Consider the following 17,916-nt stretch of genomic DNA (forward strand, 5'->3'; position numbering starts at 1 on the left):
CCCAGCTCTGGTTTTCTTTTTCCCAGCCCGGCAAACATTGTAATCTTTTGCAGGGGCGCTCGGTGGGTGGTTTCAGTGGGTGGTTGGTTGGTTGGGTGGTTTGAGTGAGTTGTGCAGTGGAACAAGCCTTCAAATTCCGTTTATTGCTTGAGCAAACGCCGTGCAGATGGCCCCAAGAGTTGGTAATGGCAACGCGCTGCAGAGTAACACCATTAAAGACGGATTCCGGCGGAGGAAAAGGGCGAAAGGGTTTTCGGGTGCTTGTGCCACGGAGCGAGCGGCATGCAATTCTTCTCATCATGATATACCTTCCGCTTGGCCGCCGCTGGCAGCCAAAACCCCACGCCCCCCTGCCACCCCGCCCACTTTGCCGCCCCGCCCCTCCTTCGCTGTTGGTTTTAATTCAATTTAACAATCTTTTTTTCGCTCGTTTTGTTGTTTTTTGCGCTCTCCTTTGCAGTTTTTCGCCCAGTTTTTCCTCTGCTGCGCCGCTGCATTGTTGCTGACAGCGGAAGTGCAGCCCGGCCAGCGACGCCGACTGCGGCAGAGGCGGCGGCGGCGGCGGAGGCAGCGACGCCAGCCATTAGTGCAAATGAAATTGCATTTTGTGTGCCCCAAACACTCAAAGAAATTTAATCAAAGGCGCTGCGATGCGCCTGGCATATTTTGCTATATGCTATATGTTCGCATGCATATACATACCTCTCTTTATATTTGGCTTTATCGAGCGCGTGCATATCTGGTTTTGGCTTGCTTTTATTAGCGCTAAATCGACTGCAACGTTTTCCACGTCGGCCGAAAAATAATTGGAGATAATTTTTTCCAATATTTCATGATTTTCATGAATGGGCCCTGAAAGCCAGCTCAGGTAGCAATAAGTAATAATATCTGAATTTCCTACAGCATAATACACATTCCTACTCCCGATCCGGTTCCTAATGATGGAGAGTTCGAGTGGAGTAATTGAAACGTATTCATCATCATTTGCGAGCATTTTGGCCATTAGGACCAGCTTACGGCCGAAGGAATGGGAATTGGGGGGGAGTGGCGTGATGAACAAGGGGGCGGCAACAATCTATTCAAATAGATGATGAATAACATGCATTAAATAAGGCCTGCCAGTGAGTATATGTGGCATTAGTAGTGCCTTCACCTGGACTCAGGAGTCTCGTCACCGAAGTGCGTCCAGAGATTTACCAGAGTCTACAAATATTAATTTCGATTGAATGCAAATCGCATTTGCTGCTGGGGGAATTGTGTATGTCGTAATTGAACAATTCAAAATCCCAACAGTTTGCACTTTACAAGCTCATCAGATACCCATATTTCATTATGATGCACACAGCTGGGACATTACATCATTGAAGGACTTCTGGAAGGTTTTATTGACAAGCGATTGCCTCTTTACTCACCTGATAGAATTAATTATATAAATGCACACTAGGGCGGTCCTTTAATCACTAACATATTTAATATTCTAGATTTTTGAGTGCAATATATGTGTTTGACAACCAACAAATGATATGTTTTTTTTTGTTAGGTGTGTTGCTTTAAAAAATGTTTCAATAAAAAACAATGTTTGATTGAACCAAAGTGTAAACAACTTTCTAGCCAGTGAGCAATCAAATTAAAATACTCACCTTTGGGTAATAATAAATAAAAAAATAAATGTGTGATTGTAGCTTTAAATCACACATTTATTTTTGAATATACTTTATCTTTTTTCAGCCCACCCGCTGGCTGTTCAATCCGCTCCTGGCCCCGACTTCCTCTTGACAATAATTAAAGCCGAACTTCCTGCTGGCCCACAAATTGAGTGATTTATTGCCCCACCTCGGGGGGAGCGCCTATCTATCAGCCTTATCAACTACAAGTGCACAGAGTGGTGTTCGTTAGAGTGGAGTGGTAAGCATTTGGTTGGAGTGGCATTGGGTGGGTGTTTCACGGAGTGTGTTGCGTGTGGAGTGTACGAGTATGAGGGGGTCACACAAAGAGTTAAACATCGATTAAACTAGCAATATGTCTAATAATACCATTCAAATTTAAGTTGGAACGACGATGATATATGGTTGTTGAGTAATGTTAGGTCCAGGCAACACGTTTTCTAGCGAACTTCGGAGGAACCGCTGTCTGCGAGGTGACCACATTTAAAGAGCGAGATTTGTTGAGGCGCTGCAGGTCATCTTCTCCGCGCGCCGGTGGCAAATCCTGCCACACATCCAGGTTGAGATTCGAAAAGGAGTCGCTCACCTTGGGCACAAGGTTCTCCTCTACCGAACTCTCAGAAACAGAAGATTTTGACTCCACTGCCTTGAGATTTGTGGTAGGTTGAGATGCGACTTCCACTTCCTCCTGGCTGAGTTGCTCCAGTTGCTTGTTGGCCTGCTCGATTCCCGTCAAGTGCTGGCTCCTCAACTCCACCAAGGTCTGCTGCTGGCTGACATTCTCCTGGAGCATTAGGCCCAGGCAATCCTTCTCCTGATCGATGAACTTGCTCAGCTCATTATAGCGCTGCAGGTGTTGTTCCCGCCAGTTTTCCTCGCAGCGTTGCAGATTGTACTTGGCCTCCGATTCGTACATGGTTTCGATCTGAGCACAGGCCAGTTCCTCGTGCTCCAACTGGGTGCGGTACTTCTCCAGAAGAGCCTGCAGCTCCTCCGTTTTAACCACGTACTTTGCCATTCGCTGCAGCATATTGATGCACAGAGAAATCTGTTTGCGACTGGCCTCACTGCGCTGTCGAATGAAAACCTTAATCTTCTTGAGGTTGAAGGCGTGTCCTGAATCCACACGCTTGAGCACGAGAGCACTGCTCTCCTCGAGAAGCTCCCGCTCCTTGTCGAGTTCACCCAGGAAAAGCTGGAAGTGCTGCTCCTCCTCCTTCAGTTTTTCAGCTTCTTGCTGCCGCAATCGGAGTTCCGACATGTGGGATTCCTGGAGGGCACGAAGTTCCCTTAACTGCTGCTCCCTGATTTGCTGACGTTCCTTTTGAGCCTGTTCCGTGCGACTGATCTCCTGCTGCAACAGAAGTTGCCTTTCGGCAGCCAGAGCCTGTTGCTCCTCCTTCTGCTGCTGATTTTCGATCTGGCGATCCAACCAATTCAGTTTGGCCAGCACTTCGTTGTCCGACTTGGATTGATAGAGCAGCTTCTCATCATCGACGCCATGTCGCCAGCGACCGTACAGCTTGGCCTCCATTTCCAGTTTGCGACGCAGTTGCTCCTGCTCCTTAAGAGATTGATTGACACGTCCCAGCATTTGGAGGTCACCACCGCCAGGTTCCCGCGGACGACGTCTTCGCTCCAGCTCATTGTCATAGGCCTCCGATTCGGTGGTCAGAAGCTGGCGAAGTCTATTCCTTCGATCATTTAGCGCCGCCTCCTTCTCCTCTTTTTCTCGACGGGATTGGATCTGCTGGCCAGCCTTCTCGTAGTACTTCTCGTTGGTCCAGTTATCGAAGCGCGAGGTCACCTTGCCCCAGTGGCTGTAGTAGCTGTTCACCGCCTGTGTGGCCTGCACCCGGTTGTTCTCCTGCTCCACACGTTGCGCATACGCCGCGTGTTGCTGGGTAAGGCGACTCGACATCCTTGGTCCTTGGTCCTTTGCACTGAGTACTGGTTACTGTTTACTGGGTTAGTCCTCCTCCTTCCGCCTGCAAAACAAACACACACACAAAAAGAAAGAGGAATTGAGATGGAGGATGTTCAAAGTGGAGGCGCCAGTTGGCTGACAAGTTCATAAACTTTTAAATTGGGGCCAAGGCAAGTCGAGGATAATGGAACAATGGACGATGGGAGCGGGAACTTCCATTTGCAATTTAGCCTCGGCTGCGGAAGGAATCTCAGCTGGACACACACTTCGAAGGGAGGGGTGTGGGGGCCAAGCAACTTCATTCAATTAGCTCGGAAATGTTCAACTCTGAACTCACCTCTGTGGAGTAGATATGCGCCACGTCTGAGTTGCAGGAGGATCAGAGAGCTGAATGTTTACTGTACGAGTGGCATTTCCCTTTCCTGTTTTTTTTTCTGGCTTTTATGTGCTGCCTACTCAGAGCATTGAATTTTTGGAAATTTTGGGAAAATACACAACCCAGCGAATGCCATTCTTCGGTCGGTCAAAGGCCGGAGACCCAATTCTCGTGGCGCTGTTGGAAAATGCATGACTGCCAACCGGACAAGCGTTATGGTTACCCGGGCTCTCCATTTCTGGTTTTTTCTCCAACAAACTGCAGCCATCACCGCAGCTGTCACTAACTGCCAAAGCAGCAGCAGCGCAGCAGCAGCAACAGCAACAGCAGCAGCGCAGCAGCAACAGCAACAGCAACAGCAGCAGGAATTGCCTGCAGAGCGGCCAAAACGCAGAAATATGGCAAAATCTGTTCGGATCGCCCCCTGTCCACACTCGCAACTGGCCATCTCCGCAGCCGTGACCCTGCTCCCGAAACATTTCCCGGCCAGAACCAGCCGCCAATCCATCAAGAGGGCGCCCGGCAATCTGTCAGAGGGGCTGGCATGCAAATGACCACACTCGCAGAAAAAATACCGCGGTAAATCAGTATGTAATAAATGGTTGTGTGGTGCTAAAACAAAAAAATGTGAAGTCAACAAAATAGCAATTTAACCACCTACAGTAATCACAGCTCACATGAGAAGTACCACAACAAATGCTCGCTTTAAGATAATACTATAAAGCTAAGCTTTTATAAACACCTAATTCCCAAGCGATGTGTGGCTTGTGTTTGTCCTTAAAGTCATAAGTCAAAGATTTGGAATTTCAAGAGGACTTAAAAGTCCTGTGCTTTTAAGAGCTCGTAAAATGCTAAGCATTAAAACTTATCAAACTGCAGGAAATGTATGTTTATTTTGAGAGGGACTCTTAATGATATTTCTTACACTAAAGTTCCGAATATTTCTTAGAGTTTATGGCCCACTCACCAAATGTCTACCTACCAAGCCATAAAACTTTATTGGCGTCAAACACTAGCTTTTAATATTTCTAAGTGCAGAAGTTTGTGACCGAAGGTGTGAGGCTGACTGAGCTAATTTCCCAAAGATTTATGGCCAGCACGAAGCGCATTGATATATGCCAAATTGTTTACAAATTGATTGCATTATTAATAATGCCCACAGAGCCCGATCAAAGCCGCTTTCGGTCTCGTTCCGAATTCAATGGAAAATGTCAACGCGCAAGGTGTGTGGGTGTGTGTGCGGAAAATGGGGGCGCGGAAAATGTAAAATATTCGAACAAAGTACTCCTTATGTCATATGACAGACGACAAACTTTGGTAATAAATCAAACAACAGGCGTCGACGCCGTTTTGTAGGCGGAATGCTAAACTTGGAAGCGATTCGTTCGGTTTGGTTCGGTTCGGTTTTAGTCTCCTTTTGCGGCATATCTTAGTGGGCGGTAAAAAGGGGAGGGGTGTGGCAAAATTGTGAAGTGGGGTGGTGCGCCACACGTGGAATACAGCGGCAGCAGCAGCAGAAGCAGCAGCAGCAGTGAAATGCCAAGATGCCACCGCTATATAGACTTAATACACTTTCGGCACACACAAATTCACTTCCTTAATTGAAATTTTAATTTGAATACTTTGGCAAAGTTTTGGCCGACAGCCAGCAGAGAGTGAGACAGCTCAGGCAGCAATAACAAACAGCCAAAAAGTCGCCGAAATCCATACCATCCCCCCACCATCCATTTTCCCCCTGTGCGATCCCCAAACATCCATCCATTTCCACAGGCAATCTCGCACAGGCTCAGCGCATTTTCAATTTACGCGCCTCGCGAGTCGTTTGTCATTTTATGCGCCCTAATATATGGCATGTGCGTGCCGCTACAAGGATACCAGTATCCTTCTCCCTGGCATCCCTTCCTCCTCCTTTTCCCTTCCTTTTCCCCTCTCCCATGGAGTGCCCACCGATTGAAGGGGGAATACGGCTGGCAACCAGCAAGGCGTTACTAATCAGCACAGACAATGATATGGCGACATCTGATGAATTGTTCGCCCTGCCGAAGATTTCAATTGCGGGTTTTGGAATAATTCCAAATAAGCGTGCACGCAGAAAAAATGATATAATAAAAGTAAGATTTACGATGAAATATAGCTGATTGTCACATAATTAGTTTGAGTACGTAGCAGCTCTAATAAGGCTTTTATATAACTAATAAAACTCTGTGTATGATAAAAGGAAATTAATACAATACCAACGATAGTCAACTTATTTACAAATAAAACTTGTTGGAACTACTTTAGAGGTACTTCATTGGTAATTAAAAGAAAAATTAAAAACTATATTAGGTCAGTTTTCGATTAAAAAACCCGAAAAGAAAAAACCCCCGACTATCTTCGACAGCTCTTGTCTTTCATCAGACATGGAAACCGGCCCTTGGCTTCAAATCAATAAATTACTACTTCACATTATTGGCCGATACTCATTTGGCTTGGGACCAATTTATTTCGATTGAGATTATGCTGATAGTGAAAATGAAATATTGGAAACTGATATGGCACCTACTGAGTGGAGTATTCTGTATTTTTACTCGCCGTGTAGGTAGACTCTTGCACGGCTTACCCATCAAAGAGTTTTCATTGAGGCCTCGGGGAATCCCCAGCGAGTGCAATTACTTTTGTTAATTGTAATACACACGGCCGCAGAGACACCCGTTTATTTGTCTAATGTGCGAGAGTGTAAAGCTTCTGGCCCGATAATGTTTACCTTGGTGAATACCCAACCCAAGGGCAAGAGGCAAATCGCGGGGAGGTGGTAAAATAAAAGAAGGCCTGTGATTTTGCGTGTGATTTTTGCCCCCATCGGCATTTTTCATTGGGAGAGCGTGCCAAGGCGTAGTTAGTGAGCGGCACTTAATGCCCTGATAAGATGTGCGATTATCGGGTAGCCAGTCGAATGGTAAATTATGGACACAATGGCTGGCATTATTAGCCATCCGAAGTCGATCGGGCAATGCTCTAACCGCGGCAGTTCATCCCAAAAAAACGCTCGGGGATCTACAAAATATAATTATATCCGCTTGATGAACTCACTAAACTTGATTTTTATATTGTTATCACTTGCATCACAAACCGAAAATATTTTTAAACAAGCGTTTAATTTATTGTATTATTTAAGAATAATAATCTGTATTATCTGGAACAAGAAAGTTGTAAACGGAAATAATTCCTATATTTGTATTAACAACTTATTGGATCTTTACCTCTTTTTAACATTCCTAAATGAAAATCGTAAACATTTTTCCCTGTGTGGTTATCTGAATTGCACACCTGTGCTCGTAAAAGTATCTTTAATTATCCAGGTGTGGGGTGTACAAATTACGTTTGAACCATGGAATAAATCGAATTTCCCTCTGATAAAAATAAAAAGTGAAAACTGAGTACTCATTTTCCGACCCGAGCAGATAGGGTGTCCATCAGATGTGGATCCAAGTGGAGTATCCCCCAAAAAAGGGAAGAGCAACTCAAGATTACAAGACCTAATCAAAGGCACCTGTTGGTGGCGTTCCGAAGTAGTTGGGTTTCTTAAGTTCTTGTCGATGAGCTGGAGCTTTAGTTCAGTTGGCGTAAGAGTCAAAGGCACACATCATGGGCGACAAGGCGTCTGGATCCTTCTCCGTTTCCCACTCGTTATCGAAATCCCCAAACAACTTCACGGACTCGCAGCTCTTCGAACAACAACAGCTGGCCACGAGTTGTGGTAAGTACCGCCACAACTATTTTGCTGCTAAAACAATTCAACAATTTCCAAGAGCGTTCGAGAAATTTCCCCTTTTTGAAGTGTAATAAATATCGAGTTCGAGGGGCGGGGGGCGGGGGCGGGGGGTGTGGTCTGCGTGTTTACCTTGCCGCAAGTATAAACAGCAAATAAAATAAAGCAGCAGAGCTGGAGGTTGTTGGGTTGAGAAAATGAGTCCGGTGATTTGGACTTCCTTTTGGCGGAGGCGCCAGAACGCATCTGTCGGTGCTCCCCCTAAATTTTCGACCCGAATAACCTGTGTGCACACCGTCTTGCTAATAGAAATCAACAAAAGCGCAAAGAAAAAAACAAATTTAGATTAAGATCGAGATGAAGATGGAATGTGTTTGCTCGCCATAAATCGACGACGGAAAATAAAATGCTGTTAATTTGTCTATCTATCCAATCTCGGCACACCGTCTAAAGCCATTTAATGCCAGCCACATTTGCAGCGGACTTCCCCCAAAAACCAAACCGATCCCACCGAGGGGCATCCCCGATCCACAAAAAAAAAAAAAACAAAATAATACAAACACAAATTAAAAAAGAGTATGTCCGGTGCCGGTGGTCAAAGAAAGCAAATGACACAGAGAACGACGGCCAGAGATGCTGTCACTGCAGTCACTGTTTGAAAAAAGAAGTCGCGGTTTATTAAAAGAATCGGAAAAACTTCGAAACAATTTAAAAAGCAAGCACATGAAAACAATTCACATAATAAAAGGATATAATATGTATTTTTATAAGTTATATCATTTAATTTTAAAATAGATCAAGTCATAACTATAAAAATTAATGCAAGTAACACTGAATCGATATAAAAGTAGCTTCAAACAGGATAAGAACTCTAAAACCTCACCACCTAGAGTAATTAGATTGCCTCAACCTAAAAAATTAAAATCTTTTTTCAAAGGATTACTGATTTTTGATTTGATTTAATAGTTGATATCACAAGAAACTGTTTTTCCAATAAATTATAAGGGGCAAATATCGACGCAAGCAAAGTAAACGTAAATTCTATCAGTTAACAACAGTCATAAAGGTCAAATTTCACTATACTATGTAATCATGTTATCGCCAATAAGATCTTAGTCATAATGACACTGAAACATTTCCGGCCCCTACTAAAAATAATTAAAGACAACAATATATGGAATTGGCGCCTTCATTCATCAAACCAAATAAAATAGGAACCAGCAGTAGAAATTCCGAGCTTTGTCTTTAAAAATGATTATAACCATGTTTGAAAGAGTTGGTAAAAGACAATGGATGAGTCACAGACTCCGAGTGATTTTTATTTCCCCACGAATCTTCGTCAAGTAACAGTGACAATAATTAATCGTCATAGAGAGATTTGAAATAACTTAACCTTTGCCACTGGCGATAGCTAAAAAAACAGTCTGCAGCTGACGGATTGTTTATACAACTATTGTCAACAAAGTTCCCCCCAGCTGATTTATGGATTCGATAGGGAGCTCTTATCAGTAGCGACCTTCAGAATTGACCGATATTGGTCTACTTAAGTTTATGGAGTGCCTGCCCAATCCCAATGATCAGCGATCCGCATCACGGTCTTCTAATCGCCATAAACCAAAGCAGTGATAATTGTAATCACTCGAAAATGTCGGAAGTTGTGATTGCGAGGCGTGAATTTTGCCCTATAGCCTAGGCAACGTTTTCAGTGATTAACCCTAATTGCATATCAGAGTGATAGGTGTCGGGTGTAATCATTTCATGCACGCAGAGAAATGAGGGAAAGTTTCAATTGCTTTTCATATAAATACTAATCGAATGAATTATTATTTTTATAGGTGTTAAAATAGAAATGCTAGTCATTAAGTTCTTAAATTCTCAAGAACATGCTTAAACAGATAAAATAGTATTAAAATGGAATTGTAAAATTCTTAAACTTTGGAATTCGGAAAACCAATTTGAAATTTAATTTTAGCAAGGGCAATTTATTTCTATATGTAACAGTTTCTTTAACGCGGAGTGCCGATTCACGGTGACACGTGTGGTGGCCCTCGTAGCAACAGTGTTCGCAAAAAGAACCCTTCGAATGGAAAGGAAAAAGCACCGCCGATCTAAAGAGGTGAAATGCGGTTGAATGGGGCCAATGAATTCGCGAGGGCTTGGGTAATTCACCGCGCACCACTCGCTCTCTAGTGGGCTGTATTAATTTTCCCTAAGAGACCGCGTTGTGACCTTAGCGGAACTTTGCGGCTGATAACGATACTATTATCAAAAAACAGCGACGTCGACTGAGGCGGCGACGTCGACAGAGGCAGAGGCGGTAGCCGAGGCAGAGGCGGTAGTCGAGGCAGCGAAAAGCTCACTCCGAGAGCAAAATCAAAATGGAAGAGCGAATGGCGAGAGCGATCGGGCCATAAGTTCCATGCGATTAGCCATTTGTTTGGCATTGCTTCGACGGCAGCGGCGGCGGCAGCAACGGAAGGCAGCGAGCAGCGACGTCGGCAGCGGCGGTGCGAATTCGGTGTGTGAATTTTTCTATAAACTCGGCGCCGCCCTTATGCTGGCCAACATTCGCGTTTAGTGATACGGAGCATAAGGCCGCTATGCGAACGCTGCCGAACTAAAGTCTGACCTTCGCACACTTTGTCGAAATTTTGCACAATTCTTGCCACAACAACCGATAGCGGCCAACAAACAAACCAACCAGCCAACAGCAAAACAAACAACCAAACAAACTAGTAACAACCAGCAGCAATCGACACAAAAGTTCCTAAATCAAAAACACATTTTGTGCGCGCACACAAGTTCCTAAGTAGCTGAAAGTCAGCAAAACACAAAACAAAACGCAAAAGAAGCAGCAACATTGCAACAGCAACAGCAATATAGCAGCAGCAGCAGCAACAGTAACAGCAACAGCAATATTGCAACAGCAACATTAGCAACAACATAACGAAATGACGGCACTGGGATTAGTTTTGCTAACAATGATGGGTAAGTTCAGGGTGTTGGGAAGACTTTCTTATCGCATTGCCCCTGAAATTGTAAACCCAGGAGATATTAAAGTCTTATCAGGGGAATCGGTTTGATTTTAAAATAAAATTTCTGGGCGCCCATCAACTGCAATCAGCGTCAGTTGAGCACTGATAGCCACACACAGTAATGTATATATGCAACGAGCCCTGATCGGCGGTCTTTATAATGTATAATGTATGCATAATTTGCACGGCGTCAGATATGTGATTTTTTGTTTCAATTAATTACTGACATTTAACAAAATTGTCATTTACGACCTGACAGCCAGCGGGCGAGTGAAATGATTTTTGATTTTAATATTCATAATTATACTCGTACCCTAACCGCAGCTCGGAGTCGCTTATCAAGTTCTCCGGCTTAAAATTGCTTTAGCATTTTAGCGAAAAGAGATAAGGAAATCATCAATGGAATTTAATATCACTGTAGTATAAATTCCTTATTAAGCCAAAACAGCAGATAACAAAAGAAGCAGATATGTATATAATTATTTTATTATTTAAAAATACGAATTTTAAAATGATTCCAATATTACATGCCACAGTGGGTTTGTGGTGCAAAGTGGTACAACAATAAAACAAAAAATTAACTGAACCATGAACATAAATAGCCGAAACAAAATATTCAAAACAATATTGCTATGCATAATGCAGAAAATTATAAGCCAAAATTCCACCAGTGCATTTATTGATTATATAGAAAATTAAATAGCAACCTTGTAATTGCAAAAGTGAATGTGTCAGTGAAATCAGGCTATTAATCACATCAAAAACCACAGCTCATCAGAGCAATTATATTTCTATATAGAAAAAACCGCTGTAAAGTCAGTGCAGTAAAACAGAAAATTTTCCTGAAAACTTGGCTTGTGTTTTAACAAACCGAAAAAAATATTTATTAGCACACCAGTTAAGAGTATTAAATTAATATGCATTTAAAGGAATATTTTAATTAATGCATTAAAGTATTTCTAGCGAAGAGAATTAAATCTTCGGTTTTTTGACCTAGAGCGATCGCTTTCTTTTGTTTTTTGCTTTTTCCCTGTTTTTGCTGATTTTATTGTGTTCTTTTTTCTGTTTGTTCGCTCCGGGTACTTTTTTCTTTTCCCGTTGCGCGTTACGCGAATATTGGCAGTTTTTTGCCTGTTGCTTTTTAATTTTTGTTGTAATCGAGCGTGACTTAATTTCGCACATTACCCCCCCCCCAGAAAACAATATACGAGTATGTACGGTGCAGGGATATTTGTTTAATGGCAGACTGACGGCCTCTTCTTCGGCATCGTCAACATAATAATATTGAAATGTCTCTATTATGTGCTTTGCCTGATTAAAAACAAACAATTACCTAAGGGACCACTCCACACTCATTTTGTGTGTGTATGTGTGTGTGTGTGTGAGTATTTCTGCCACTCTAATTATTCGCTGGTAATTTAAATACTTCAATTATGCCGGAATTTAATCAGTAGAGCAGCGCGCCCGATAAACGGCTGTGGGATTAATCGAAAATTATCAAAGAACTTTGCGCCTCTGCCAGCGAAATTACTTTTTGTAACGAAGTGCAGGTAAAAGGCTCAGGTGGGGCGTTAGTTTCGCTTTTGCGGGGAGTGTGAATTTTGGGGTTTCAGTTGGCTGGCTTTTGGGGCGCGAGCGGGTGCCACAAAGTTTGCAACATTGATTAGGCCAACGGGTTTTAATGTTTACTTTATTAGGCCGCGTAATTAGGGTAACCATTAGGGGAGCGGGGTGATTTTGAGCTCGTCGTGCTCGGCAGTAAATACAAATGTAATTAACATGTTACACACACTAAAAACTAAGCGGCATAAATTAAACAGCCAGCGATTTGGCAGTCCCCTCACATCCCAAAAACTCCTTTCCCGTTGCCGCTCTGTTTATTATTCAAGCACGTGCCGCCGACGGAGTCCAGAGTCCTGGATCCTGAATCCTGGATGCTGGATCCTGGTTCCCGAAGAGGTGCCAAAATGCGGGCGCGACACTCGTAAACAGAGGGGGATAAAGTAATAGCACTTGGAATCCTTTATGACAAATTTATGAACACACGTATGATTTAAAATAAGCACATGCAAAGCCGTAAAAACGTTTGTTAAACAACACTCTTTATTATTATTTATTTGGCCCCTGGTTCAATAAAAAATAAACCTTTTTGTATTTGGGCTTAAAAAGTTGTTTCAACATTCAAACAAACATTTTTATATTTTTTAAGATAACAACAAAAATGCTTTGCAAATGCTTCTTTTTATTAAAAAACAGGTAATTTTAATGATATTTTCTACAATCCAACTAGTTGTGTCAAATATCTTTTATTTGATAACCTTGAAACATTTAGATTTTACATCATTAAAGTCATTACTATTTTCATTTGACGAAAAACGGTAACGCACTTAGTATTTAATTAGCACTTTTCCTGAAATAAAACACGCCATTGTGCAATCCATCCCCGTGCTTGATAAATAGTGCGCTACTATGTTGACCCGCGCTGTGTGCCCACGCAACTTTCGCTCTCCGTAAATTTTAATTAGAAACTGCCGCTATTAACTTAGTCGAGTGCTGCGTCTCCTGCTTCCGTCGAGTCGTTTTTCCGCCATTTCCACCCACCCCACTTGCAACCCACGCGAAGTTTTCCGTATGCATATAAATGCTGAGGGCGTATAGCCGCTGTGGGCGTGGCTGGAAGTTTCGGCAGACGCCGGCAAACATGGCCAAGGCCGCCCGAATTTCCCACCCGTCGCTTTTCATGTTTGCCAACTCCAGAAGCAGCAGAAACAGCAGTGGAAATAGCATACATACGTAATGAAGAATTTGAATGAAATAGTTTTCGGATCGGAGTACCAATTTGCATTTATGACTCACGGCCGGGAATCAGGGCCAAACGGAACTGAGCTTCGGCCTTTTCAGCCGGCCAACTAACCGGTGTCAACGGCCAAACGCTCACGCCATTGATAGATGATACCCGTTGCGATACTCGGATACTCGGATACTCGATACCCGATACCCGTAGCACCTGTTGCGAGTTGGCTTCCTCTGCCATTTGGCTTTTAAACGCTTTGCATTGAGCAGCCGAAAGCGGCTGAGTCATGCTGATACGGCTCTAACCAGAACGAACCGAGAATGCCCTACTCAATAGATACATTTATCCGAAGATAATCCGTGAGCGGCACACCATCGATTTTCGCCGTTCAAACCCTGCGAACAGTTTTCCGTGGACCGATGTAAATATTTACGTTCACTTTCAAGGCAGTGGAAAATATAGTGCACCAAAAAAAAATTAAATAACACACAGTGTTTGGCTCGAAGTTGGGCGCAAATATTTATTTTCGAAAAGTAAAAGTACTTGTTTTGGTTGGGAAAACTCCAATTGGTTGGCTAATTAGTTGCCAGAGGTAATTTGCTACTGTTTAACTATTTTGTGTACTATGTTTTATACTTTGTAACAGCTAGCTAGTAAAAAGTTCATATTTATTTAGTGTCATAAAATAATTAATTTAAAGTTGACATAAACAAGTAACCCTTGATTTCACCCTGGAATATTGAGCTTGTGTGTTTGTAGAAGCGAAATCAAACAATCAAATACAAATCACCCATCACGACAGCAATTTAGCATATTTGATTCCCGCTCAGCGGCGGCTGATGACGATCGCTATTGCCAATCGGAGCCGATCGACAACTTGTTTTTTTTTTTTTTTGTGTTTTAGCCGGTAACGGGGGTTTTCAGTGGAAGTCGGGGAGTTGCCGACTCGCCAGACGTCAGTGCAAAATCGTGGCTCGACGGAACCGCAGCCACCGCCGCTGAAATCCGCAGACAGACAGCGACGCGTTGGGGAACTCAGCTACAATTTATCAATGGAATTTGAACGATGTACGGTAGCAGCACCGCAGACCGCACGCCCCCTTTACGCACACGCCCCCTTTTCAATTAGGGCCAAACAAATGTTAACTGTCTTGCAAGTGCTAGTGTTTTTTTTTTGCGCCATAAATAACTCATGGCACTAGTTAAAATTGAACTTGTTTATGCCACGCCGTGGAATTCACAAAACAATTCACAATATCAAATGTAAACAAGAGCTTCGCGCTGAAAACAAAATCTAAAAACCAAATTTTCCATGTGGGATGTACCCAAGCAATTCTCGAAATTGAAGTGAATTGGTTTTGCAATGCAAACAAGTAAACAGGAATTCGGGAATCTACGTTTACAGCTGACTTGCTATACAAATTAAATAAAATTTTAAAGAAATAGTGCGGTTTTAAGTTGTGGTAAATTAAAGCACTCTTCAGTTGAATTGTGATTTGAAAGTGATTTAAACTAAATTTAAAAAAAAAGTTAAACTTTACTAAACCAATACCTTTGTCTTTTAGGCTATGGCCAACATATGCAGCCGTCGAGTATGAGCGATGGAGTGGCCACCGCTCGACTGCTGTCCCGCTCCGACTGGAGCGCCCGTCCGGCCAAGTCGGTGGAGCACTTCGAGGGTCCTGCCCCCTACGTGATCATCCACCACTCGTACATGCCGGCAGTGTGCTACAGCACTCCGGACTGCATGAAGAGCATGCGCGAAATGCAGGACTTCCACCAACTCGATCGCGGGTGGAACGATATCGGCTATAGCTTCGGAGTCGGCGGCGATGGCATGATCTACACCGGAAGGGGATTCAACGTTATCGGAGCCCATGCGCCCAGGTACAATGACAAGAGCGTGGGCATCGTGCTGATCGGAGATTGGAGAAGTGAGTACATTGCAACAAAAAATTCAGTTTTAAAACTATTTAAAATAATTAAAAAAAAAAATACTTTCTTTGTAAATTATTTACAAACATTTTTATGAAAATAAAATGCTTAAATTTATTACTGTAACCCAAAAATAATTAATGTCATTTAGAGGAAAAGTCAACTATTGAGCAGCAAAGTTTACCAATTTTTAATGAGCTTTATTTCACAAGAAAATAACTAATGAATTTCAAACTATATTTCCAAAGTTTTCAATGCCATTATAAAGAGATTTCGCTTTATCAAAATTATTTTTCTAATTGACTGCTAAAATGTTCATTCACTGCTCAATTTACCCTTTTTCTTAGCGAACTCTTAACTAATTACCCATTTTCCCTTCTTTTTTTGCTTTCAGCTGAACTGCCGCCCAAACAGATGCTGGATGCGACCAAGAGCCTGATCGAATTCGGCGTGTATAAGGGCTACATCGACCCCGCCTACAAGCTGTTGGGGCACCGACAGGTTCGCGACACCGAGTGCCCCGGGGACAGGTTGTTCGCGGAGATCTCCGGCTGGCCGCACTTCACCCTCCTGAATGCCACCGAGGCTAGCACCGCCGCCCCCGTCCCCGCTGAACCGCACGTACATCCCCAGGCGGTGCCACATGCCCCAGCCCAATCCCCGCCAGCTGCGCCCAAGGTCTAGTTAACGACCGGGCGACCTCATCCCTCGCAAAGCCGTTTAAGAGAAGCCACAACGAGCTCGGCTCCCCGCACAAACGCCAAGGAGTTCATTCAGTATTCATTAGATGTCTCTTCGAACATTTCACAAATAAAGCAATTTCTAGATGATAACACTTAAACATAACCCCCCACAGTTGCTCTTTGGATCTTAAACGACCTCAACAGCATCGCCCCCGCGTTCGCACTTGTCAAATCAAATAGCAATTAATTTGTGTCAAATTCGATTTCGATGTCACAAGTTTTTGGTCGACGCGCATCGCAGAAAATGTCGGCGACCCCGCGGAATCGATAGGTTTTTCCAACCATTTGACGTTGGCAAACCATTCATTGAGGGGGTTGACGGAGAGTGGGGGGAGGGGAGCTGAGAGGTCAATAAGCCCCAATCCTCACGGGGCGGAAAAACAATTGTGGACGAACCGATGAATTAATAAGACCCCACGGGAGGTACCACATTGAAATTTCAAACCGAAGCGCAATAGCTTTTAAGCCGATTTTTAAAGTCCCCAAACATATGGCGATAGAAAAAGCGAGGTATTTTATGAAATAAATAAATATATAATTAATATTCGCGAAAAGCTGCCCCCCCTAACCATTATTTCCATTGGCTGCCAAGCAAATATTCCCACTGTTATTCGGTTGTGGGAATACTATATGTGCTATTTAATACTGGCATACTTTTTGGCTGCCGCTGACAAAGCAAAAAATTAGTGCCATGCTTTCGGGCATGCCGATGTAGAAAAAGATGCAAAAACATGTTTTTGATAAGGTTTATTGCAAGTTGAACAAATTTGTTTGGTAGTGACATTTACTTTAATCACTTGTTTTCGCTCTGATGGAGATATTTGATTGATTTCACTGACAGACGACGCGCGTTATATGCTGAAAATTCAGTTATAGTTTCAAACTATTTTGATGGAAAGCGAGTACAGAAGTCTGTCAGTTCAATTAGTTCATCCGAAGTTTTATTTTACGAACTTCAAATGCAATTATCATTGCAATCAATTGACAGCTTGCTTAGTGATTGGGATAAATCAAACCATTTAAATTTTCTATCATACATTTTCAAGTGACTTTACATGCTCATTAGCTCTAGCCCTAGGCCAATCGATATGTGATCATTGTCACTAAAAATATATAGCCACGCACTGGCCGATCAATCGATCGATTGCACCGCTCCCCAGAAATGTCAACCACAATTGAGTGAATCGGGGGAGCAACCACTTAGCAGACAATGTAAATATTGAAAGCGAATCGGAGAGAAGTATCATCGCATTGGGACAGGACAACAGACCGTCGAACAGAAGCACTAATGGGTTTGGACTTTCTAGACGAGTGGTTTTTATCACAGGGTAAGACCTCCCAACCACCACCCACCACCCACTCCCCCACAAATTAGCTGCGACGCCCACGCCGTTCGAGAAACTTGCGTAATTGTTGCCCATTCAGAGTGTGTGAGGATTCTGATAAGAGCCGCCTAATGAGCGGTTGACGAGGGGTCGTTTAAAGGCGGAGGTGGCCGCATCCTTGAAGTGGGCCAACACATCGTTGGTTATTAATAATTCCATTGAACTGCACCTGCCGTAAGGTCAATCGGATCCGCTATATCGCCCATACCCCCTCTGCATTCCCCTTTTGCCTTGCTGAAATCGAAAATGATGCTAAAAATATTCCTCTGTCGGTCAACAAAAATTTTCATTTCACTTCATTTTGCT

The 17,916-nt window shown here is 43.2% G+C and overlaps 2 protein-coding genes across 5 annotated transcripts in view; one reads left to right on the forward strand and one right to left on the reverse strand.

Annotated features, from left to right (window-relative positions):
- Window positions 1-1,794: 1,794 nt before the first annotated feature.
- LOC108102033 (trichoplein keratin filament-binding protein) overlaps window positions 1,795-17,916 on the reverse strand; it is a 31,074-nt gene continuing 14,952 nt past the window's right edge. Inside the window, exons 1-2 of one of the 2 annotated variants that reach the window (XM_017206653.1) lie at window positions 3,929-4,061; window positions 1,795-3,652 (exon numbers count right to left, since the gene is read on the reverse strand). In XM_017206653.1, coding sequence (XP_017062142.1) covers window positions 2,083-3,585 — 1,503 coding nt within the window. In that variant the 5' untranslated portion in view covers window positions 3,586-3,652; window positions 3,929-4,061 and the 3' untranslated portion in view covers window positions 1,795-2,082. Of the gene's footprint in view, window positions 3,653-3,928; window positions 4,062-17,916 lie in introns of those variants that run through there. The other variant, XM_017206652.1, reaches the window with a different exon arrangement.
- LOC108102035 (peptidoglycan-recognition protein LB) lies at window positions 7,544-16,328 on the forward strand. Of its 3 annotated transcripts, none has more exons than XM_017206655.2 (3): window positions 7,544-7,706; window positions 15,113-15,481; window positions 15,877-16,328. In XM_017206655.2, exons 1-3 carry the CDS (start codon window positions 7,595-7,597, stop codon window positions 16,164-16,166), a joined length of 771 nt encoding a protein of 256 aa, XP_017062144.1. In that variant the 5' UTR covers window positions 7,544-7,594; the 3' UTR covers window positions 16,167-16,328. The 3 variants fall into 3 exon arrangements, with proteins under 3 accessions (XP_017062144.1, XP_017062145.1, XP_017062146.1); XM_017206656.1 differs by lacking the exon at window positions 7,544-7,706 and adding an exon at window positions 10,182-10,706; XM_017206657.1 differs by lacking the exon at window positions 7,544-7,706 and adding an exon at window positions 14,529-14,615.

Source organism: Drosophila ficusphila, unplaced genomic scaffold, assembly GCF_018152265.1.
Source record: "Drosophila ficusphila isolate 14025-0441.05 unplaced genomic scaffold, ASM1815226v1 contig_791, whole genome shotgun sequence".
Taxonomy (NCBI): domain Eukaryota; kingdom Metazoa; phylum Arthropoda; class Insecta; order Diptera; family Drosophilidae; genus Drosophila; species Drosophila ficusphila.